General features: G+C 47.9%; 1 protein-coding gene and 1 pseudogene across 3 annotated transcripts in view; both read right to left on the minus strand.

The window, feature by feature from the left end:
- LOC140425687 (uncharacterized) overlaps positions 1 to 26,121 on the minus strand; it is a 409,944-nt gene that overhangs the window by 205,757 nt on the left and 178,066 nt on the right. For all 3 annotated transcript variants that reach the window (XM_072510184.1, XM_072510183.1, XM_072510185.1), the window contains exon 3: positions 15,304 to 15,507. In XM_072510184.1, coding sequence (XP_072366285.1) covers positions 15,304 to 15,445 — 142 coding nt within the window. In that variant the 5' untranslated portion in view covers positions 15,446 to 15,507. The remainder of the gene's footprint in view (positions 1 to 15,303; positions 15,508 to 26,121) is intronic.
- On the minus strand, positions 16,051 to 22,331 carry LOC140425675 (E3 ubiquitin-protein ligase RMND5A-like; annotated as a pseudogene).

Genomic DNA, 26,121 nt, shown 5'->3' on the forward strand with positions numbered 1-26,121 from the left:
TAGCAGTAGTCAGGATGTGGGGCAGAAAATAAATCAGGAGATAGAAAAGACATGTAAAAAAGGCAATATTACGATAATCATGTGGGACTTCAATATGCAGGTGGACTGGGAAAATCAGGTTGGTAGTGGATCCCAAGAAATGGAATTTGTGGAATGTCTAAGAGATGTTTTTTTGGAGCAGCTTGTGACAGAGCCTACTGGGGAACAGGCTATTCTGGATTTGGTAATGTGTAATGAGGCAGACTTGATTAGGGAACTTAAGGTGAAGGTAAGAGAGAGTCAAAATTAGACATTGGACCACTAGAAAATGTGGCTGGAGAAGTAATAATAGGAAGCAAAGAAAAGGCAGACAAACTGAATAGTTACTTTGCATCAGTCTTCACGGTGGAAGACACCAGTGGGATGCCAGAGCTCCAGGAGAACCAGGGGGCAGAGGTGAGTGCAATGACCATTACTAAGGAGAAGGTCCTGGGGAAACTAAAAGGTTTGAAGGTGGATAAGTCACCTGGACCGGATGGACTACACCCCAGGGTCCTAAAAGAGATAGCTGAGGAAATTGTGGAGGCATTAGTGATGATCTTTCAGGAATCACTGGAGGCAGGAAGGGTCCCAGAGGACTGGAAGGTGGCTAATGTAACACCATTGTTTAAGAAGGGAGGGAGGCATAAGATAGGAATTTATAGGCCAGTTAGCCTGACTTTGGTCATTGGTAAGATTTTAGAGTCTGTTATTAAAGATGAGATCGCGAAGAACTTGGCATGGTAAAATAGGACTCAGTCAGCACGGCTTTGTCAAAGGGAGGTCGTGTCTGACAAATCTGTTCAGAGTTCCTTGAGGAGGTAACAAGCAAGTTAGACCAAGGAGAATCAGTGGACTTGATTTATTTAGATTTCCAGAAGGCCTTTGACAAGGTGCCACATAGGAGACTGGTAAATAAGTTAAAAGCCCATGGTGTTAAGGGTAAGATCCTGGCATAGATAGAGGATTGGCTGACTGGCAGACGGCAGAGAGTGGGGATACAGGGGTCTTTTTCAGGATGGCAGCCAGTGACTAGTGGTGTGCCTCAGGGGTCTGTGCTGGGACCACAACTTTTTGCAATATACATTAATGATCTGGAAGAAGGTACTGAAATGAAAGAAAATGAATGAATATCACTTATTATCACAAGTAGGCTTCAAATGAAGTTACTGTGAAAAGCCCCTAGTCGCCACATTCCGGCGCCTGTTCAGGGAGGCTGGTACGGGAATTCAACCATGCTGCTGGCCTGCCTTGGTCTGCTGTCGAAACCAGCTATTTAGTCCTGTGCTAAACAGCACTGTTGCTAAGTTTGCAGTTGATACAAAGATCTGTCGAGGGACAGGTAGTATTGAGGAAGCAAGGGGGCTGCAGAAGGACTTGGACAAGCTCGGAGAGTGGGCAATGAAGTGGCAAATGAAATACAATGTGGAAAATTGTGAGGTTATGCACTTTGGAACGAGGAATCTAGGCATAGACTATTTTCTAAATGGGGAAATGCTTCGGAAAGCAGAAGCACAAAGGGACAGATAGGTAGACAGATTTTGGAAAAGAGTAAAAACAACAGGGTTGTGGTGATGGGAAACTTCAACTTCCCCAATACTGACTGGGACTCACTTAGTGCAAGGGGCTTAGAGGGGGCAGAGTTTGTAAGGAGCATCCAGGAGGGCTTCTTAAAACAATATGTAGACAGTCCAACTAGGGAAGGGGCGGTACGGGACCTGGTATTGGCGAATGAGCCCAGCCAGGTGGTAGAAGTTTCAGTAGGGGAGCATTTCGGGAACAGTGACCACAATTCAGTAAGTTTTAAAGTGCTGGTGGACAAGGATAAGAGTGGTCCTAGGGTGAATGTGCTAAATTGGGGAAAGGCTAATTATAACAATATTAGGCGGGAACTGAAGAACCCAGATTGGGGGCGGATGTTTGAGGGCAAATCAACATCTGACATGTGGGAGGCTTTCAAGTGTCAGTTGAAAGGAATTCAGGACCGGCAGGTTCCTGTGAGGAAGAAGGATAAATACGGCAATTTTCGGAAACCTTGGATAACGAGATATTGTAGGCCTTGTCAAAAAGAAAAAGGAGGCATTTGTCAGGGCTAAAAGGCTGGGAACAGACGAAGCCTGTGTGGAATATAAGGAAAGTAGGAAGGAACTTAAGCAAGGAGTCAGGAGGGCTAGAAGGGGGTCACGAAAAGTCATTGGCAAATAGGGTTAAGGAAAATCCCAAGGCTTTTTACACGTACATAAAAAGCAAGAGGGTAGCCAGGGAAAGGGCTGGCCCACTGAAGGATAGGCAAGGGAATCTATGTGTGCAGCCAGAGGAAATGGGCGAGGTACTAAATGAATACTTTGCATCAGTATTCAGCAAAGAGAAGGAATTGGTAGATGTTGAGTCTGGAGAAGGGTGTGTAGATAGCCTGGGTCAGATTGAGATCCAAAAAGACGAGGTGTTGGGCGTCTTAAAACATATTAAGGTAGATAAGTCCCCAGGGCCTGATGGGATCTACCCCAGAATACTGAAGGAGGCTGGAGAGGAAATTGCTGAGGCCTTGACGGAAATCTTTGGATCCTCACTATCTTCAGGTGATGTCCCGGAGGACTGGAGAATAGCCAATGTTGTTCCTCTGTTTAAGAAGGGTAGCAAGGATAATCCAGGGAACTACAGGCCGGTGAGCCTTACTTCAGTGGTAGGGAAATTACTGGAGAGAATTCTTCGAGACAGGATCTACTCCCATTTGGAAACAAATGGACGTATTAGTGAGAAGCAGCATGGTTTTGTGAAGGGGAGGTCGTGTCTCACTAACTTGATAGAGTTTTTCGAGGAGGTCACTGTGGTAGTATGCATTAGGGGTCATGTGGGACTGTGAAGCCGTGATGTCATTGGCTGACAGATCCCGGGTCCTGGTTGGCCATTGACCTCTAGCTCCGCCCTGAAGGCGGAGTATAAGAACCAGGAGTCCTCCCCCGCAGCCAGTCTACTACTGAACTGCCACGTCACGCTTAATAAAGCCTCATGAACTGACAGTCACGCTTAATAAAGCCTCATCGACTTCACTCTATTCGTCTCTCGGAGTCTTTGTGCGCTACAATTTATTAAGTGTGACTAAAGGACTATGGAGCTCAGGATCATCCCGGAATGCCTGAGGATCAGCCCCCACGCAGTGAACTCAGCAGCAGCTTTCAAGCACTGGCAGACTTGTTTCGAGGCCTACCTCAGAACGGCCACCGGCCGGGTCACAGAAGACCAAAAACTACAGGTCCTGCACTCGAGGTTAAGCACGGAGATTTTCTCCCTCATCGAAGACGCAGAGGATTTCCAGACGGCGTTCACAGCACTAAAAAGTCTCTACGTTCGCCCAGTAAACGAGATCTACGCTCGCTATCAACTCGCAACGAGACGGCAAAGTCCTGGAGAATCGATAGATGAATTCTACACCGCGCTACTAATTTTGGGACGGGCCTGCAGCTGCCCGCCGGTGAACGCAAATGTAACAGACGGACATGTTAATGCGAGATGCTTTTGTGGCAGGTATGAACTCCTCCCAAATCCGCCAAAGACTTTTAGAAAAAGAGTCGCTAGGACACTCAGAGGCACGGGCCCTAGCAGCCTCCCTGGACGTGGCCGCGCGAAACACCCGCGCCTACGGCCCCGACCGCGCGGCAGGCCATTGGGCTCCGTACGCACCCGTCGCGACAAACCCACCACCCCCCCGGACACCCCACAGGCTTGCGCGGTCCAAATGTCAAGTCGCACCGGGGGAGCCCGCTGCTATTTCTGCGGCCAGGCGAAACACCCCCGGCAGCGCTGCCCGGCCTGCGCAGCGATCTGTAAGAGCTGCGGGAATAAGGGCCATTTCGCGGCTGTGTGCCGGTCCCGGGAGGTCGCCGCTTTCCCCGGAGAACAGGGAGCCCTGCACGCTTTTTGCGCTCCCCAACCCCCCCAGCGCCCCATGTACGACCCGCAGGCGCAACCACTTTGGATCCCGACCACCGCTCTCCCCGGAGAACAGGGAGCCCTGCACGCCGTTTACGCTCCCCAACCCCCCCCCTGCGCCCCATGTATGACCCGCCGGCGCTACCACTTTGGGTCCCGGCCACCGCTGTCCCCAGAGAAGAGGGAGTCCTGCATGTTCCTAACGCTCCCCAACCCCTCCAGCGCCCCATGTGCGACCCGCAGGCGCCGCCATTTTGGGTCCCGGTCACCACGAGGGGAGGAGGGGCGCCGCCATCTTGGACCACCCCAGATCTGTGCGACGCATGGGGCGGCCATTTTGTCCACCCCCGCCGCCATCTTGTGACCCCCCAGCCATGTGCGATGCATGGGGGCAGCCATCTTGTTCACCCCCGACGCCATCTTGGACGGCAACAACGGACCCCAGTGTCGACGGCTCCACGGGGTTCGAAGAAGACGCTCAACCATTACGACCACGTCTGGCTTCAATGCCGCTGGACCAAGCACGGCCCCGGACGCTCCAGACGACGACGACAACGGTGCTGATAAACGGGCACGAGACACCATGCCTGGTCGACTCCGGGAGCACGGAGAGCTTTATCCACCCCGACACGGTAAGACGCTGTTCTTTGACCATCCGTCCCAGCGCACAAAAGATTTCCCTAGCTGCAGGATCCCACTCCGTACAGATCAAAGGCTTCTGCATAGTTACCCTAACGGTGCAAGGGAGGGAGTTCAAAAACTACAGGCTCTACGTCCTTCCCCAACTCTGCGCCCCCACATTACTGGGATTAGACTTCCAGTGCAATCTACAGAGCCTAACCTTCAAATTCGGCGGCTCAATACCCCCACTCACTATCTGCGGCCGCGCAACCCTCAAGGTTCAACCCCCATCCTGGCTTGCAAACCTCACCCCGGATTGCAAACCCGTCGCCACTCGGAGCAGACGGTACAGCGCCCAGGACTGGACCTTCATTCGGTCCGAAGTCCAGCGGCTACTGAAGGAAGGCATAATCCAGGCCAGCAATAGTCCCTGGAGAGCACAGGTGGTAGTAGTAAAGACAGGGGAGAAGCAAAGGATGGTCGTAGACTATAGCCAGACCATCAACAGGTACACACAACTAGATGCGTACCCTCTCCCCCGCATATCCAACATGGTCAATCGGATTGCCCAATATAAGGTCTTCTCCACCGTGGACCTCAAGTCCGCCTACCATCAGCTCCCCATCCGCCCAAGTGACCGCAAATACACAGCCTTCGAGGCAGACGGGCGATTATACCACTTCCTAAGGGTCCCATTTGGCGTCTCAAACGGGGTCTCGGTCTTCCAACGAGAGATGGACCGAATGGTTGATCAACACGGGTTGCGGGCCACGTTCCCGTACCTCGACAATGTAACCATCTGCAGCCACGATCAGCAGAACCACGACGCCAACCTCCAAAAATTCCTCCAGACCACTAAAGCCTTGAACCTCACGTACAACGAGGACAAGTGCGTTTTTAGCACCAACCGGCTAGCCATCCTGGGCTACGTAGTGCGCAATGGGATAATAGGCCCCGACCCCGAACGTATGCGCCACTCATGGAATTTCCCCTCCCGCACTGCTCAAAAGCCCTAAAACGCTGCCTGGGGTTCTTTTCATACTACGCCCAGTGGGTCCCCCAGTATGCAGACAAGGCCCGCCCCCTAATACAGACCACGACCTTCCCTCTGTCGACAGAGGCTTGCCAGGCCTTCAGCCGCATCAAAGCGGATATCGCAAAGGCCACGATGCGCGCCATCGACGAGTCCCTCCCCTTCCAGGTCGAGAGCGACGCCTCCGACGTAGCTCTAGCGGCCACCCTTAACCAAGCGGGCAGACCCGTGGCCTTTTTCTCCCAAACCCTCCACGCTTCAGAAATCTGCCACTCCTCAGTGGAAAAGGAAGCCCAAGCCATAGTGGAAGCTGTGCGACATTGGAGGCATTACCTGGCCGGCAGGAGATTCACTCTCCTCACGGACCAAAGGTCGGTAGCCTTCATGTTCGATAATGCACAGCGGGGCAAAATCAAAAACGACAAGATCTTAAGGTGGAGGATCGAACTCTCCACCTTCAACTACGAGATCTTGTATCGTCCCGGAAAGCTGAACGAGCCGTCCGATGCCCTACATGTGCCAATGCACAAATTAACCGCCTCCAAACCCTCCACGAGGACCTCTGCCACCCGGGGGTCACTCGGTTCTACCACTTTATTAAGTCCCACAACCTCCCATACTCTTTGGACGAGGTCCGTACAGTCACAAGGAACTGCCACATCTGCGCAGAGTGCAAACCGCATTTTTTCAGGCCGGATGGTGCACACCTGATTAAGGCTTCCCGCCCCTTTGAACGCCTTAGTCTGGATTTCAAAGGACCCCTCCCCTCCACCGACCGCAACACATACTTCCTTAATGTGGTGGACGAGTACTCCCGCTTCCCATTCGCCATCCCCTGCCCTGACATGACCGCGGCCACAGTCATTAAAGCCCTGAACACCATATTCACACTGTTCGGTTGCCCCGCATACGTCCACAGCGACAGGGGTCCTCCTTCATGAGTGACGAGCTGCGCCAGTTCCTGCTCAGCAACGGTATAGCCTCGAGCAGGACGACCAGCTACAACCCCCGGGGGAACGGGCAAGTAGAGAGGGAGAACGGCACGGTCTGGATGACCGTCCTACTGGCCCTACGGTCCAGGGACCTCCCAGTTTCACGGTGGCAGGAGGTCCTCCCGGACGCCCTCCACTCCATCCGGTCACTACTGTGTACTAGCACTAACCAAACGCCTCATGAGCGCCGCCTTGTCTTCCCCAGGAAGTCCTCCTCTGGAACGTCGCTGCCGACCTGGCTGGCGGCCCCAGGACCCATCTTGCTCCGAAGACATGTGCGGGCGCACAAGTCGGACCCGTTGGTCGAAAGGGTTCACCTCCTTCACGCGAACCCGCAGTACGCTTACGTGGAGTACCCCGACGGCCGACAGGACACGGTCTCCCTGCGAGATCTGGCGCCCGCCGGCAACACACACACACCCCCGACACCAATCACCCCCTCCCTGCCACCGCCGCACCCCGCGACCGCCCCCTTCCCAGGAGGATTGGTCCTCCTCCCAGGCCCGACCAGGAGTGAAGCCCAAGCTGAAACCGTAAGGCTCCCGGAGACGACAACACCGGAACAAGCACCACCACCACCACAGGGGCCGAGGCGATCGACACGGACGACCAGACCGCCCGACCGACTCGTGGCGTCGGTCTAACACTACAATATGTGGACTTTTAACGAGAACATTTTGTTTTTTTTCTCCTGACGATTACTGTAAATAGTTCGAAAAAAAGAAACCTTGTACATACTGTAATAACATGCGAAGGTTTTCCTCCCAGGACCAGCCTTGTAAACCCTCACCACCATGGGAAGCATCACCCCGCCGGGTTCATTTTTAACAAGGGGTGAATGTGGTAGTATGCATTCGGGGTCATGTGGGACTGTGAAGCCGTGATGTCATTGGCTGACAGATCCCGGGTCCTGGTTGGCCGTTGACCTCTAGCTCCGCCCTGAAGGCGGAGTATAAGAACCAGGAGTCCTCCCCCGCAGCCAGTCTACTACTGAACTGCGGGGGGAACAGTCAGTCTTAATAAAGCCTCATCGACTTCACTCTATTCGTCTCTCGGAGTCTTTGTGCGCTACAGTCACAAAGCTGATTGATGCAGGTAGGGCAGTGGATGTTGTCCATATGGACTTCAGTAAGGCCTTTGACAAGGTCCCTCATGGTAGACTAGTACAAAAGGTGAAGTCACACGGGATCAGGGGTGAGCTGGCAAGGTGGATACAGAACTGGCTAGGTCACAGAAGGCAGAGAGTAGCAATGGAAGGATGCTTTTCTAATTGGAGGGCTGTGACCAGTGGTGTTCCGCAGGGATCAGTGCTGGGACATTTGCTGTTTGTAGTATATATAAATGATTTGGAGGAAAATGTAACTGGTCTGATTAGTAAGTTTGCAGACGACACAAAGGTTAATGGAATTGCGGATAGTGATGAGGACTGTCAGAGGATGCAGCAGGATTTAGATTGTTTGGAGACTTGGGCGGAGAGATGGCAGATGGAGTTTAATCCGGACAAATGTGAGGTAATGCATTTTGGAAGGTCTAATACAGTGAATGGTAGAACCCTCAAGAGTATTGACAGTCAGAGAGATCTAGGTGTACAGATCCACAGGTCACTGAAAGAGGCAACACAGGTGGAGAAGGTAGTCAAGAAGGCATACGGCATGCTTGCCTTCATTGGCCGGGGCATTGAGTATAAGAATTGGCAAGTCATGTTGCTGCTGTATAGAACCTTAGTTAGGCCACACTTGGAGTATATCAATTCTGGTCGCCACACTACCAGAAGGATGTGGAGGCTTTAGAGAGGGTGCAGAAGAGATTTACCAGAATGTTGCCTGGTATGGAGGGCATTAGCTATGAGGAGCGGTTGAATAAACTCGGTTTGTTCTCACTGGAATGACAGCGGTTGTGGGGCGACCTGATAGAGGTCTAAAAAATTATGAAGGGCATAGACAGAGTGGATAGTCAGAGGCTTTTCCCCAGGGTAGAGGGGTCAATTACTAGGGGGCATAGGTTTAAGGTGAGAGGGGCAAGGTTTAATATCAGCCATGGTTGAATGGCGGAACAGACTCGATGGGCCAAGTAGCCTAATTCTGCTCCTACGCCTTATGGTCTTATAGCATCATTGGAAATGGCAAGAATTCAATTACAGATCAAGCAGCTTGAGCATGAAAAAGAATTAAATCAGCTTGAATACGAAGAAGGGGAAAAAGAAAGAATAGCACTAGCAGAACAAAAAGAAAGAGAAAGGGAGGTACAGAGCAGGGAAAAAGAAGAGAGAGACTTTGAACTTTGGAAAATGGCCATGAAACGTGAAAATAAGTTAAAATTGGCGTATGTAAAGAGAAACATACAGTTTGAGGATGGTGATGAGGACAGTGAGACAGAGCATCGTAGGCAAAGGTTTGGTGGGGATCTATTTAAATATGTCCAAGCATTGCCAAGGTTTGATGAGAAGGATGTAGAAGCCTTTTTCATTTCATTTGAGAAGGTAGCTAAACAAATGAAATGGCCACAGGACATGTGGGTATTACTGAATCAAACAAAGTTGGCAGGTAGAGCTAGTGAAGTGTTTCCATCACTATCAGAGGAGGTATCTGGGACGTATGAGGAGGTGAAAAAATTCATCTTCGGTGCATATGAATTAGTGCCTGAAGCCATAAAGGTTTAGAAATTTAAGGAAAGGACTTGGTCAAACATACATGGAGTTTGAAACGATCAAACAGAGTAATTTTGATAGGTGGATAAGGGCTTTGAAAATAAACCAACCGTATGAAGCTCTTAGAGAAATGATATTTTTGGAGGCGTTTAAAAATTCAATTCCTGATGTAGTGAGAACTCATGTGGGAGAGCAGAGGGTTACAACTGCGAGATTAGCAGCAGAAATGGCAGATGATTATGAATTAGTTCAGAAATCAAAGCTTGGTTTCCGATATCAGTTTCAGCCTGTGAGGGATAGAAACTGGGGAAAACAGAAATACTCAAGTGGTAAAGGTAAAGGGGATCTGATGGGAGATAATAAGGAGAGTGGACCTCAGATTAAAAAAGAAATCCAGCAGGGTGTAAGAGATATGAAAAGTTTCAGATGTTTTTATTGCAATAAATTAGGCCATGTAATTGCCAAGGTTTGATGAGAAGGATGTAGAAGCCTTGTTCATTTCATTTGAGAAGGTAGCTAAACAAATGAAGTGGCCAACCATGTTGGGGGTTGAAGAAAAGCACTGGGAAGGCTGATGTGGTAAAACAGAATAAGCCAGTGGAGTTTGTTAAAGTGGGAAAGGAATGCCCGATTCAAGTGAAGGAGGTGCAAAAGATTGTACAGCCTGATCAAGAGATGATTGATAAGAAGGTGCCGGATCTCTTCAAAGAATTTACTTGTGTGGGTAAAGTTTACTCATGCGTACCAGGAGGAGTAAGTAAAGAAGTCAGATTTTAAGAGATACGGGAGCTAGTCAATCTTTGATGGTACGAGATGAGGAGTTATGTAGTTTGGGAGGAATATTGCCAGAAAAGGTGGTAATATGTGGAATTCAGCGTGAGAAGAGTAATGTTCCATTATATAAGGTAAGATTGGAAAGTCCAGTGAAGAGTGGTGAAGTGGTAGTAGGTGTAATAGAGAAACTACCTTGACCAGAAATACAGTTTATCATGGGTAATGATATAGCTGGATCGCAGGTGGGAGTGACGCCTTGTGGTTGATAAGCCAGTGGAAAATCAAACTGAATTGTTGAAGGACAAATATCCAGGGATTTTTCCGGATTGTGTAGTAACAAGGTCGCAAAGTCAGAGGTTAAGACAAGAGGAGAAATCAAAGAATGAAGATAAAGTTGAAGTTCAGAAACGATTTTTGATCAGATGGTTGGAAAAGAACAAGAGCAGGAGGAGGATGAGGCAGATATTTTTAGTTGAGGAAAATTGGTGGAGTTACAACAGAAGGATTTGGAAATAAAACAGACTATCAGAAAGCATACATGGAAGAGGAATCTGAGTGTATACTAGAATGTTATTACTTTAAAAATGATGTCTTAATGAGAAAATGGAGACTTTACGTATGCAAGCGAATGAAAAGTGGGCAGAAGTTCATCAAGTGGTGTTGCCGGTAGGGTATAGAAAAGAGGTGTTGCGAGTTGCACATGAGGTACCAGTGGGAGGTCATTTGGGAGTAAGGAAAACTCAAGCTAAAATACAAAACCATTTTTATTGGCCTGGACTACATAAAAATGTAGTAAAATGTTGTCGATCATGTCACATTGGCAAGTGATAGGGAAACCTCAAGCAGTGATAAAACCAGCGCCCTTAATACCCATTCCAGCATTTGAGTAACCTTTTGCAAGGGTCTTAATTGCATAGGATTGCTTTCGAAAACAAGAAGTGGGAATCAATATCTTTAGACTGTAATGGATGTGTCTACTAGGTTTCCAGAGGCTATTCCAGTATGCAATATTATAGCTAAAAAGATTGTGGAGGAGTTACTTAAATTCTTTACTAGATATGGACTACCCACAGAAATACAATCGGATCAAGGATCAACTTTTAGCTCAAGATTATGCAATGACATTATGGATAGCTGAGGAGTAAAACAACTTAATTTAACTGCGTACCATCCAGAATCGCAGGGAGCGTTAGAACGGTGGCATCAGACGTTAAAGACAACGTTGAAGGCTTATTGAAGGCTTATTGTCCAGATTATCCAGAGGATTGGCGTAAAGGAATTCCATTCGTACTGTTTGCAATTAGGGATGCACCTAATGAGTCAACCAAATTCAGTCCTTTTGAACTAATTTTTGGCCATGAGGTAAGAGGACCACTTAAATTTATTCAGGAGTAATTGGTGAGTGAGCAGTCAGAAATTACATTATTGAACTGTATATCAAATTTTAGAGAACGATTAAATTCCCGTACCAGCCTCCCCGAACAGGCGCCGGAATGTGGCGACGAGGGGCTTTTCACAGTAACTTCATTTGAAGCCCACTTGTGACAATAAGCGATTTTCATTTCATTTAATTTCAAATAGGCAATATTTAAAAGTTGCACAGCATGTAATGAAACAGGTAGCGGACAAGAAAGCAAATGTTTGTAGTTTTGCCAGTGGAGATAAAGTTTTAGTATTGTTACCAGTGGTAGGTGAACCTTTAAAAGCAAGGTTTTGTGGACCTTATCAGATTGAAAGGAAATTAAGTGAGGTGAATTATGTGGTAAGAACGCCAGATAGAAGGAAAACTCACCGAGTGTGTCATGTGAATATGCTTAAAAGGTACTTTGAAAGAGAAAGAGAGCAAAAGGAGGAGGTTTTAGTGATTCTAACTCAAAGTGAAGAACTGAATCCAGATGACTCTGAGTTTAACATTCCTCAAATTAAATTGGATAACGAGGATGCTCTTAAAAATTGGGATAAATTGTTGATTTACCTTCTCGAGGAAAAACAAACTGACTTGAAAGAGTTATTAATATCACATGGGCAAGATTGTGAAGATAAGTTAGGAAGTACTAAAATGGCTATACATGATGTAGGTGTGGGAAATGCTGTTCCAATCAAACAACATCCATGTCGACTTAACCCTTTAAAATTGGCACAGGTTAACAAAGAAATTGCAAGTATGCTTAAAAATGGCACAATTGAAGTGGGTTGCAGCCAATGGAGCTCATCCATAGTGATGGTACCAAAACTGGACGGCACCCAACGATTGTGTGTGGATGATAGAAAGGTTAATGCAGTTACAAGAACAGACTCTTATCCTATCCCACGCTTGGAGGACTGCATTGAGAAGGTGGGACAATCAGCTTTTATTTCCAAACCCAATTTACTTATAGGTTACTGGCAGGTATCTTTATCTGAAAGGGTGAAGGAGATTTCAGCTTTTGTGACTCCGGATGGTATTTACCAATTCAAAGTTATGGCATTCGGCATGAAAAATGCCCTAGCCACATTTCAACGGTTAACGAACGAAGTGAAATGGATTACCCAATTGTGTGATATACATCGACGATCAGGTGATTTTTAGTCAGACATGGAAAGAACATTTTAAGCAGCTGATGCAGTTATTCGATCGACTTCAGGAGGCGGGTTTGGTGGTAAACCTAGCCAAAAGTGAATTTGGAAAAGCCCAAATTACGTTCCTTGGCCATACAGGGTCGAATTGGACAGGGTTGAATGGTCCCACGGGATGTGAAAACAAAAGTTATTGGGAGTTTCCAATACCCTCGGCACAAAGGGAAATAATGTGATTTCTTGGCATGAGTGGATTTCTGCCGAATTTTCACAGAATATTTACTCCACTCACTCACTTGCTGAAGAAGTGTAGCATATTTCAGTGGACCGCGGAGTGCCAACAAGCATTTGACTGCCTTAGGCTGTGTTAACCACTGCTCCTGTGTTGGCCACTCCAAATTACACAAAACCTTTCAAAGTGGCTGTCGATGCGAGTGATGTGGGCGTAGGTACTGTGCTCTTGCAAGAAGATGATAAAGGAGCAGAGCGGCCTATTGCATATTTTTCCAAAAAATTGAACGATCACCAGAGGAAGTATTCAATGATTGAGAAGGAGACTTTGAGCTTGGTGCTGGCTTTGCAATATTTTCATATTTATGTTACCAGCAATTTGTCTGAAACAATTATATATACTGATCATAATCCATTGACGTTTTTGGAGTGATTCAGGAATAACAATGCCAGATTGTTTTGCTGGAGTTTATTGTTACAGCCATTTCATTTAAAAATTATACACGTGGCAGGACGAGAAAACTTGATAGCCAATGCTTTGTCATGAATGCAATGAAGAGAAGCTGGTTCGATGGTGGAAGAAGAAGAAGTAATATGGACTGTGTTATTATTAATGATTGCCTGTTTTGTTTTAGTTTTTAAAAAGTATATTCATTGTCAATTGTTCTTAAAGGAAAGTGGAAAGGTGAAAAATAAACCATCTTTGAAGTTGATGGTTTATTTGTTTTTCTTGGGGGGAGGTGTCATGGGAATGTTCCTTTCATACAGACCCAGGAAGTGTAGAAGATTGTAGTTTGTCTTGTCACATGGCTTCAGTGATGTCATTTTGTGGGTGGAGCTGGGCTGTGGCTCTGAGTTCTACTTTTGTTTTTGAGCTGGGAGCTGTTTTGTGGCTCTGGGTTTGTTGCTTTCGTTTTCATATTTGGCTGCTGTATTCAGACGGACAAGTACCTTGGAGTGTCTCTCTATCTTCAGTTTAAAAGCTGTCTCCAGATGACTTGATAACTTAAAAGTGGTAACTATTTTCTGGAAGGAATTCAAACCTACTGTTTCAGTAAAAGGGTACTGGGTTCATGGGATGTTGATTTTAATTTGAAACAGTTTCAGGGAATTCATTAAGGATTATATATAGAGTACTGTATCTGTGTAGCGTATTTACGTTTGAAGTTGATACAAATGCTTACTGTGTGTGTTTATGAAAATGTTAACTGAATTCGTAGAATAAACTTTGTTTTTGATTAAAAGCACTTAAGGCTTCTATTGAATAACACCTGAAACGCGCAGAAGAGATTTACCAGAATGTTGCCTGGTATGGAGGGCATTAGCTATGAGGAGCGGTTGAATAAACTCGGTTTGTTCTCACTGGAATAACAGCGGTTGTGGGGCGACCTGATAGAGGTCTACAAAATTATGAGGGGCATAGACAGAGTGGATAGTCAGAGGCTTTTCCCCAGGGTAGAGGGGTCAATTACTAGGGGGCATAGGTTTAAGGTGAGAGGGGCAAGATTTAGAGTAGATGTATGAGGCAAGTTTTTTACGCAGAGGGTAGTGGGTGCCTGGAACCCGCTACCGGAGGAGGTAGTGGAAGCAGGGACGATAGTGACATTTAAGGGGCATCTTGACAAATACATGAATAGGATGGGAATAGAGGGATACGGACCCAGGAAGTGTAGAAGATTGTAGTTTAGTCGGGCAGCATGGTCGGCACGGGCTTGGAGGGCCGAAGGGCCTGTTCCTGTGCTGTACATTTCTTTTTTCTTTGTTCTTTGTAGGCCATTGTGCTCCTCATAACCAAAATCAATAAACAGTTGTAGGTCAGGTGAACTCCATGATATACTTTGGAGTTTTCTAAACCCTTGCCCATAGCATAGACTCACAAGGAAGCATGTGTTAAACTCATGATTTTTTTAAAACTCCAGCCGGTTTATGTATTGTTGACCATTATACTTACATAGAATTTACAGTGCAGAAGGCCCACTTCACTCCAAAGGGTCGAAAACCCTGGGACACTGAGTTGATATTTCTCATTGTATAGAGTTCATAGAATTTAGTGCCGAAGGAGGCCATTCGGCCCACTGAATATGCACTATCCCTTGGAAAGAGCACCCTATCCAAGCCCACATCTCCACCCTATCCCCATAACCCAGAAACCCCACTTAACCTTTTTGGACACTTAAGGCAATTCATCCTGGCCAATCCACCTAACCCGCACATCTTTGGACTGCGGGGGGAAACCAGAGCACCCAGAAGAAATCCTCGCACACACGGGGAGAACATGCAGACTCCACACAGATATTGACCCAAGCCAGGAATCGAACCTGGGACCCTGGAGCTGTGAAGCAATTGTGCTAACCACGATGCTACCGTGCTATCTCAGCTTAAATAGGAACCTACTACATTGTGGAACCACTGGGACGGGGTGAGCAGGTGAGCTGAAAGCATTTTATTTTCAAAATAAAATGGACTGATACTTTACTGTCAAAGCCCATTGTGCTACTCACCTTGTTCGCTCTCTACATCCTCGAGTTCTATGTCTTCAAAATTTGGATCACTGAATAGACCTTGTCGTCGCTGGCAGACCCTGTTTCGTCCCCGGGCAACGAGGCCTTCAAAATCCGATCTCATTTCGTCTTCAGAATCCATTGTACTCCTCCTCCCGGATCACCGCTTGCTGAAAGATGTCCTACAGCGGTCTGCAATCCTCCCTACCCAAGGGGGTAAACATCAAAGTTTTATGACGCTCCGTGTGATGCAATAATTAAAATGCTTCTGATTTTGTTTCGTTAATAACAGAATGACGATATTAGAAAAAAATAAGTATATGTGGAGGATTGGGTTGAAATGCCAATGATATAAAATCGTTGGAAAGACTTTTATCATTTCCGATAACTCATAATAATATAATTTATTAGTCAGAGGTTTGCTTAATTGGAATAGCAAATCAATCGACCTTTCAAAGGAACGTGGACCCTTTACCAAACTATTTTGTCACAATGGGCACTGATGTCAGGTTTCCTATTCCATTCTCTCCCGGACGTTGCAGATTCTTTAAAAAGTATTAACCAGAAACGAAAAATAAGGGTCAAACAGATGTCTAAAAGAAGAAAAGTCCGGTCTTCCATCCCGTTTGCATATAGCGTCAAATGCCAGAACAGCTGGGCGGATGCAAATGCGGAGGAGGATTGGGAAACGGATCCCGATGTGATTACCTACGGTAGCGACAGAGATCTGAGGTGGGGAAGATTTAGTCAGGCTTGCAGCGTGGAATCAATCTCATCAATAGCTACAGGTGATTTGGAAACTACAGCAAAAACACGACAGTTGAGAAAACGTGAGCCGGTGTACAAAATCAGAGCTTTTTTTTCATCACCTGTGTATATTATACTTTTCAAAACATATTTCAAAGTGGAAGTGTCACACACTTGTCCGAAGGGTGATTTATTTTTAAAGAATGGTCCAGGACCCACTTTTGCCAATGTGCGACCTTCGGGAACCCCAGGCCGGCTGACCTTCAGGACCCACGTCACGTTCGTTTCCTTTAATGTGACAGGTGAGCCTTCTTGGTCCTCACCAGCTCATGCCAATCAGGTTTCATGTCTTGTAGCCTGCCTACCCATGTTTTGTTTCATTTCCTGCCTACACCCTACCATTGAATTCCAGCATTCTTACCACTAGCTCTTCCAGTATATGTTGCTGCCATTGTGCCAACTACTGCCAACTCATCTTGAAACTCCATCCACCTATCCTGGCCTCAGGGCTCAGCATATAAACCACACCCAACATCATGACTGTCCAACATTGTGGTCAGTTCTGCCCACCATCTCCACCTTATTTTGTATTAGCTTAGAGAATAAAGATATTCTGGCTCTTATGCCAAAGGACCATCACTGTTTTACGAGTGAATTTGGAAACTCACAGAATGGTATGCCTGCAGTGTCATTTACGTTGCTTTTTGTTTTTTTCCTTTCGTAAGCATAGCCTAAAAGTTTTAAGATGACGCTTGACTGTAGGTCAGAATTTTTCAACTATTAACGGAAATAAATCCGCATGGATTGTACACTCAGATAGGCACTTTGCGCACAATCCAAATGTGGGCATTTCATTACAAGGTCTCGGCCTAAATCCCAATATCAACATTTTTTGTCTTGCATTTATTCCACTCTAGCTTTTAGTTGTGATTTCCGATTGTAAACATAATGGTATGGAACGTGTTTTGCGGCTTGGCCAAAGAGACAAATTAGCAGAAAGCATTTGGAACCTGTAACAATAGTTTACATGAGAGTTGGACAGCGATAATATAATGTGATTGTTCATTGTCCATCCGGCACCGCTAACATTTCTAAGAAATGATTTATCTGTAATCACGGATATCCTGATTTGCTCTGCAACCTTGTCATAATTTTCATTATTAATTCTGTCGGGTTTTTAAACAGCTCGTAACGCTAAAGCACATTTTCCCCATGTTTCCGGTGGAGGAATAGTCATTTAAACCTGCAGTTAGTTGTCGAAAATTCAGTGACTTGAACAGATTTCTGGCCCATTTCGCCTAAATATAACCACCGCTTGATATTTCAGAAAGCTTAAAAACTATAATGTACGTTGCAATACGGGTGGTACGGCGGCAGCACTGCTGCCTCACAGCGCAAGGGACACGGGTTCGATTCCAGCCTTGGATGGCTGTCTGTGTGGAGTTTGCACCTTTCCCCCCATGCCTGCAGGCTTCCTTTGGGTGTTCCGGTTTCCTCCTACAGTCCAAAGATGTGCCGGTTAGGTAGATTGGCCATGGTAAATTGCCCCTTAGTGTCCAAAAGGTTGGGTGGGATTATGGGGAGAGGGCGGGGTTGGGGTGGGCCGAGGTAAGGTGTTTCTTTGAAGGGTCAATGTCGACCCGATGGGCTGAATGGCCCCCTTCTGCACAGTAGGAATTCTATGATTCTATACAGGAATGATTATAGACACCAGATTAGCTGTGGGGGTGCAATATAGTTTATATGATTCCCTAATGTTGAAATGGTTATGCATTGCAATATCCCTGCATTATCTCGAGGGAAACTTTCTTGCAGGAGAAAAGTGCAGCTTTAGTATTTTGTTTTAAAATGGTGTGAAACCTGAATCACTTCATTATCTGCCAGGCAAATGCTGTTGGAAATAATGCTTGCTCTATTGGAAAAGAAGCACAAAGGATAAATATTCCGATTTAAGAACTAAGAACCCTTAGCTCCACGACCTTTCTGACACCCGGTGAGTCATGATCTGCACTTGAGAAACCTTGGTTTAGAACGCCGTTTTACACTGCCAATTGCATCAACATAGAAAACTGAACCTAAGTTCTGTAAAAGTTCTACATGGACTGTAGAAGCTTCAAGGTATTTAAAGGAAAATATCGGAAAAAATAAATGTGGGCCCACCAAAGGCTGAGACCGGAGAATTAAAAAAAATTTTTTCGAGTACCCAATTCATTTTTTCCAATTAAGGGGCAATTTAGCGTGTTCAATCCACCTACCCTGCACATAGAACATAGAACAGTACAGCACAGAACAGGCCCTTCGGCCCTCGATGTTGTGCCGAGCATTGTCTGAAACCAAGATCAAGCTATCACACTCCCTGTCATTCTGGTGTGCTCCATGTGCCTATCCAATAACCGCTTGAAAGTTCCTAAAGTGTCCGACTCCACTATCACAGCAGGCAGTCCATTCCACACCCTAACCATTCTCTGAGTAAAGAACCTACCTCGGACATCCCTCCTATATCTCCCACCCTGAATCTTATAGTTATGCCCCCTTGTAACAGCTACATCCACCCGAGGAAATAGTCTCTGAACGTCCACTCTATCTATCCCCCTCATCATCTCTCAACCTCTATTAAGTCGCCTCTCATCCTCCTCCGCTCCAAAGAGAAAAGCCCTAGCTCCCTCAACCTTTCCTCATAAGACCTATCCTGCAAAACAGGCAGCTTCCTGGTAAATCTCTTTGCACCCTTTCCAATGCTTCCACATCCTTCCTATAATGAGGTGACCAGAACTGCACACAATACTCCAAATGTGGTCTCACGAGTCATGTATAGTTGCAGCATAACCCCGCGGCTCTTAAACTCAAGCCCCTGTTAATAAACACTAACACACTATAAGCCTTCTTCACGGCTCTATCCACTTGAGTGGCAACCTGCAGAGATATGTGGACATGAACCCCAAGATCTCTCTGTTCCTCCACATTCCTCAGAACCCTGCCGTTGACCCTGTAACCCGGGGTTGTGGGGGCGAAATCAATGCAAACACGGGGAGAATGTGCAAACTCCACATGGACAGTGACCCAGAGCCGGGATTATCCTGGGACCTCGGCGCCGTAAGACTGCAGTGATACCACTGCGCCACCATGCTGCCCTGATCAGAGAATTTATAATGGGCAATACAGAAATGGTGCATCAATGGCTGGATTCTCCCAAAATGGGACTATGTCCCCACGCCGGCATACAAACTCCAATTCCACTCACCTGTAGGGGGCTAGCAGGGACCCAGAATGATTCACGCAGCTTTACAGGCCCCCACTCTTCCGGTTTTGAGTCCACGCATGCGCATGGCGGCAGCCTCTAGTGGCCGCGCCAAGCGCCATGGCAGACTCGGACCGCGGAGGCAGCTGCAAAATGTAGGCCCCCCGATCGGCCGTGCACCCAAAGATCCGACCGGCCCGATCTGTCCACCGGCCGCCCATAAGGCCCCCCTCCCCCTGTGTCCGATTCCCCCGCCCCCCCCACCGGTGGTCGCGGACTGAATCCACAGCCGCCATGCGAGCTTCCCGAACAGCGATAAGTGGTTAGAACCATGCCACTGGGAACGTGGCCGGCCGGGAGCAGAGGGCCGGGCCTCTGGCAATGGCCCCATAGCCGCGCGGAGTACTCCGTGAACATGCCGATTATCGGGTCCCAGAGAATCGCTGGACCGGCCCCGGGCCCGATTTCGTGTGAAATTGGATTCTCTTTCGCCGTGCCAAATGCGATTTTGGGGCGGGGCAGTGGAGAATGTCTGGCTCCACAGAGAAAAGTACAAAAACTTCTCTCAGGAATACTGGAGAGCCTTGGGTCTAGCAAGAATGAGGAACTGAAAGAAATTCAAAATTGTAGGATGCTGGCCAGACATAACCTTCCAGTCTTCTCTCGGCTCTGGGAGGTGCCGGAGAATTGGAGCATTTGAAGACATTAAGTCCTTGTTCAAAATGGGTTGGAAGGATCGCCCCAGCAATCACAGGCAATTCAGTTTAACATCAGCAGTGGGCAAGCTTTTGGAAACAATTATTCAGGATAAAATTAGTAATCACTTGGAAAAATGTGGGTTATTAAGAGCCAGCATGAATTTCTAATGAGGAAATTGTGATTAACTAACTTGCTGGAGTTTTTTGAGGAAGTAAAAGAGAGGGTCGATGAGGTTAATGTTGTTGATGTGGTGTACATGGACTTTCAGATACAGTGCCACACAACAGGCTTGTGAGAAAAGTTATAGCTCATGGAAGAAAAGGGACAGTCGCAACATGGGAACAAAATTGGTTGAATAATAGGAAGCAGAGAGTAATGATCAATGGATATTTTTTGGGCTGGAGGAAGGATTGTGGTGGTGTTCCCTAAGGGTCGGTTTGGGATCATTGCTTTTCCTGCGGATGATACAAAGGTGGGAGGGATGGCAGGTTGTAAGGAGGATATAAATAATTTACAGCGAGATATTGAGAGGTTAATAATAATAATCTTTATTGTCACAAGTAGGCTTACATTGCAATGAAGTTACTGTGAAAAGACCCTAGTTGCCACAGTCCGGCGCCAGTTCAGGTAGACAGAGGGAGAATTCAGAATGTCCAAATTACCTAACAGCACGCCTTTCGGGGCTAATGGGAGGAAACCGGAGCACCCGGAGGAAACCCATGCAGACACGGGGAGAACATGCAGACTCCGCACAGACAGTGACCCAGCCGGAAATCGAACCTGGGCCCCTGGCACTGTGAATCCACAGTGCTAACCACTCTGCTACTGTGCTGTGAGTGGACAGAAAATTGGCAAATGGAATCAATGTGGGAAAATGTGAGATTGTTCATTTGGGAAGAAAGAATGAGAATAATAGAATTTACAGTGCAGAAGGAGGCCATTCAGCCAGCACCGGCCCTTGGAAAGAGCACCCTACTCCTCCATCCTATCCCTGTAACCCCACCTAACCTTTTGGAAATTAAGGGGCAATTTAGCATGGCCAATCCATCTAACCTGCACATCTTTGGACTGCAGGAGGAAACTGGAGCATCTAAAGGAAACTCACGTAGACACAGGGAGAAAGTGCAAACTCCACACAGTGACCCGAGGCCAGAATTGAACCTAGGACCCTGGAGCTGTGAGGCAGCAGTCCTAACCACTGTGCCACTGTGCCGCCCCTTCATAGGTGGATTGAATTCTGTCGTCTGTTGTCAAAGAATTGGGCAAGCAAATATTGAGTGGTACCAACATTTTTTACCGAGGTCTACTTCAATTGGCAACTCATCCTTCTGATTCCATACTCCAATGCATTGTCTCTGCTAGGTGACTACCCTCATGTTAATGAGAGCTGGCAATGCAATACACTCTGCTGAACAACAAACACTCAGTGGTGATTCAACTGAGAGACCAAGGAGAGAACAGGCATCCCTGGTGAAGATATCACAGATATCAGTCCTCTGGTTAGAATCTAACAGGTGCATATATGGCGAGTTTGCTATTCCCTGTCTCAAGTAAAGAAGGCTTCCCAATAGCACCTGCATGTCCTTCTGGAGATTCAAAGCAAATGGCTGGAACTTCTTTGCATACTGAAGTGCTTCCCTTTGATTTTCAATACCTCCCATTGACAGGCTTATAAAATATAATCTGTGTAGCTTGAACTCTCGCGAGCTGTTCTGTTCCATCAACATATCTCGGTTTGCAGCTGCCCATTCTAGTGCAGGCGTTAGATCTCTTACTCTGAGTGCCTCCAAGATGCGATTGAGTTTTACAAAAAGTTTGTTTTGGTTTCCTTCTATGCACAAGCCAGCCTCCTAACAGAGTTCTTCTGCCACATCCAGCAACCCTCGTCGGAACACGTGTTCTACCATTACCTCACTAAGGAGGCATTGCCTATTGGTTTGCCAGCATCCATCTATTGCCACGCCATTGATATCTGCATCAAAATTCTGATTCGTAGCAAAGTTCTGTCCCATTCTTGGATAAAAGGAGCAGTGTTTGGCATCTACTGTAAGTATAAAGAATGGGGAAACATGCCAAAATACCCAGTCAATGCCTTTACCTATTCATGAAATACTGCAGTGAATGTCCTTGTAGTCGGAACCCAGTTTTTGAACTGTGCCCTTTATTCATTTGCAACACTGAGACAAAACAAATGACAAGGTTCCTGACAACTCAACATCCTGCCCTCCAGTCTGGGCTGGCCGCTGGTATTCTTGATCAGCTCCTTCAGAGTCCGGTCGCAGTGTTGCCCGTAGGTGGTGAATTTCTGCAGCACTTTATCCAGCTCCCTCTCCCTCTCAGACATTGTTCCATAATATCACCAGAGGGGCGAGAGAGAGAGTAGAGGGGGAGGGGGAGGAGGGTAAAGGGGGAGATGAGGGAAGGGGATGAGGATGGTGATGCACGATCAATTACACAAAGACGAGAGTTGAATGCAACTGAGGCTTTATTACACTAAGATGTGTGGCCTCCTACAGCAGCTGGCGAAATGGCTGCTGTATGGGGAGCACACATATTTATACTCCGCCTACTGGGCGGAGCCAGCAGGCAGGGTACTACCCCCGTACCTGTAGTACAGGGCCTTACTACAAATCACCTAATATATACATCAGTGGTGACTACCATATTCACCCCCTGTTAAAATTGAGTCCGGCGGGGGTGGTGGAGAACTATATACAAGTACATGTTTAAAACTACAGAGAAAAAAATGGAGTCCCGATCAAGTTACAGGTTCAGTCAGTCCGAAGCCTTGATCTGCCGTTGGGAGCGCCGCAGTGGTGGCGGCGATTCCGGTGTCGGTCTGGTCGTCGGTGACTCCAGGAGCGTGCCGAAATCCTCGTCATCCTCGGGCGTGTGCAGGAGGAGGACGGATTGTCCTGGGGCGGGGGCTGCGGTGGGGTGCGCCGGGGAAGGGGAGGGTGGCGCTGGGTCGGAGGGGTGTGTGTGTGTGGAACCAGCTCCCCAAGGGAGACAGTATCTTGGCGGCCGTCGGGGTACGCTATGTAGGCGTACTACGGGTTGGCGTGGAGGAGCTGTACCCTTTCAACCAACGGGTCCGCCTTGTGGATTCGTACGTGCTTACGGATGAGGACGGGTCCTGGAGCTGCAAGCCAAGTCGGAACGACACCCGGGAGGTGGGCTTCCGTATCGGGATGAATGAAGTTCTCGGTGCTCCCGGAGTCCAGCATGCAGGAGATCTCGTGCCCATCGATTTTCATGTTTGTAGAGGCGGTTGCTAGGTTGTGTGGGCGAGACTGGTCAATCGTGACCGAGGCGAGACGCGGCTGATCGTCGATGGTGGCAGACGATGAGGTGCCCAGGGGGCATGGGTCCTGGTAGGATGGCGGTGCCCACGGGCCGCACGTGCCATGGGAGAGACAAGATGGCGGCGCTTGATGTTCCTGGGGAGGACAAGATGGCGGCGCCCATGGGCCGCATGTGCTCGGGGTTGAACAAAATGGCGGCGTCCATGGGCCGCATGTGGTCCGAGGAGGGGAAGATGGCGGGCCCCACTGGCCGTGCGTGGTCCGAGGAGGGGAAGATGGCGGCGCCCACTGGCCGTACGGGGGGGGGGGGGGGTTGGAACAATAGCGGCGGCTGAACGGGCCTGGCACACCGCCGCGAAGTGCCCCTTCTTTCTGCAGGCCTTGCGGGCCGGGCAGCGTTGTCGGGGGTGTTTTGGCTGCCCACAGAAGTAACATTTGGGGCCCCTTGGTTGGTTGGTTGGTTGGCTGCCGCCCGGCACAGGCGTGGGGTTGGCTGAGTGGGGTCCCCGATGGGGCGGTCGTCTGTGGAGTCCACGATGCGTAGGAGGGTTGTGCCGCGCGGCCGGGGGTGTAGGCCTGGATGTTGTGCGAGGCGACCATCAGCGAGAGCGCAAGCTTTTTGGTTGCCGTGAGGTCGAGCGTGGCCCCTTCTAAAAGGCGTTGGCGGATGTAATCTGACCCTATCCCCGTAACAAAAACGTCTCTCATAAGCAAGTTCGAGTGTTCCGTGGCCATGAATGCCTGACAGTCACAGTCTCTGACTAGGGGAATTAGAGCACGGCAGAAGTTTTCTACTGACTCACCAGGGAGTTGACTGCGCGTGGAAAGGATGTGTCTGGCGTAAAGCGTGTTAGTCCGCTGAGTGTAGTTTTCTTTCAGTAGCGCCATGGCTTTGTCGTAGTCCTGGATAAGCGGTAAGACGTTGGAGCTCAGCCGCGTGTAGAGGATCTGAATCTTCTGAGCTTCCGGAATTGGGTTTGGTGCAGACCTGATGTCAGCTTTGAAACAGGCTAGCCAATGTTCAAAGTCCCTTTTGGCGTTGCCTGATTGCGGATCCAGCTGCAGGCTATCCGGCTTGATGCGGAGGTCCATCTTCTGAAAACTTTAGTGCAATAAATTGATGCACGATCAATTACACAAAGACGAGAGTTGAATGCAACTGAGGCTTTATTACACTAAGATGTGTGGCCTCCTACAGCAGCTGACAAAATGGCTGCTGTATGGGGAACACACATATTTATACTCCGCCTACTGGGCGGAGCCAGCAGGCAGGGAACTACCCCGTACCTGTAGTACAGGGCCTTACCACAAATCACCTAATATATACATCAGCGGTGACTACCACAGGTAAACAGACAAGTCAGGCAGAGCATTCCATCAAGGGGATGCTGAATGGCTCCTGGCGAATCTCACTTAACCCGGACCCGGCTCCACGGCTGCGCCTCCCTCCCGCATGCCCGCTCTGGCCTGGCCCGGCCCTATCCGGATCTGCGCCCCTCCCCCAAATCCGGTTTGCTTCAAACCAGCCCGGTCTTTGGGTGCTTCGGGTCTGGGATACACTGCCTGAGAAGGTGGATTATTATTTTAATGGTGAGAAACTGAAGAAAGCTGCAGTACAAAAGAACGTGGGGATTCTGGTTTTTGAAATCCAGAAAGCTAGCTGAAGGTAATAGGGAAGGCAAATGGAATGCTGGCTTTTATTTCAAGGGGTTGGAATATAACTAAAGAGGAGCTTCTGCAGCTATACAAGGTACTACTAGTGAGGCCACATTTAGAATTTCTCTGAGGAATGATGTGCTATCATTGGAGACAGTTCAGAGGAGCTTTACTAGGATGATCACGGATGTGGAGGAACTGCCATATGAGCAAAGATTAAACAGGTTGGGTCTCCTTGAACTTCAGAAGAATGGGAGGAGATATGATTAAAACATGTAAATTTCTTCGGGAGTTAGACAGGGATGATGTTTCCACTCATGGGAGAGTGTAGAACCAGAGGGCATAGTGACAGAATAAGGGGTGCTCATCAAAGAGTGGTGAATATTTGGAATTCTTTACTCAGGAGGCTGTGGAGGCCGAGTCCATTAACATTTTCAAGGCTGAGATCGATAGGTTTGTTTTTAGAAAATATTTTATTGAGGCATTTATAATTTTAACATTTTAACATTCGAAACAACAGAGCGGTCCAACACACGCAAATACCCCACAATAACATACCCAACTTCGCCCCACCCTAACTTCTAGCTACCCATATATTAGATATCCCCTCCCTCCCCCCCCCCCCCCACCGCTGATGGTCAGTTTTCCTTAAAGAAGCGATGAGCGTCTGCCACCTCCGAACGAACCCCAGTAATGAACCCCTTAAGGCAAACTTAATCTTCTCTAGCCTAAGAAACCCTGCCATGTCACTGACCCACACCCCTGACTTTGGTGGCTCCGAGTCCCTCCATCCCAGCAAAATCTGTCTCCAGGCCACTAGGGAGGCAAAGGCCAAAACGTCGGCCTCTCTTCCCCCCTGGGCTCCTGGATATTCCAATACTCCAAATATTGCCACCTCTGGACTCAGAATCACCCTCCCTTCCAGGACCTCTGACATGACTTCTGAGAATTCCTGCCAAAACCCCCTCAGCTTCGGACAAGCCCAAAACATATGTACATGATTCGCTGGACACCTCCCGCACCGCCCACATTTGTTCTCCATCTAATCAAAAAACCTACTCATCTATGCCACAGTCATATAAACCCTATGGACCACCTTGAACTGGATCAGGCTGAGCCTGGCACACGACGAGGATGCATTGACTCTCCTCGGGGCCTTCTCCCAGAGCCCGA

This window comes from Scyliorhinus torazame, chromosome 6, assembly GCF_047496885.1.
Source record: "Scyliorhinus torazame isolate Kashiwa2021f chromosome 6, sScyTor2.1, whole genome shotgun sequence".
NCBI classification, from domain to species: Eukaryota; Metazoa; Chordata; class Chondrichthyes; order Carcharhiniformes; family Scyliorhinidae; genus Scyliorhinus; species Scyliorhinus torazame.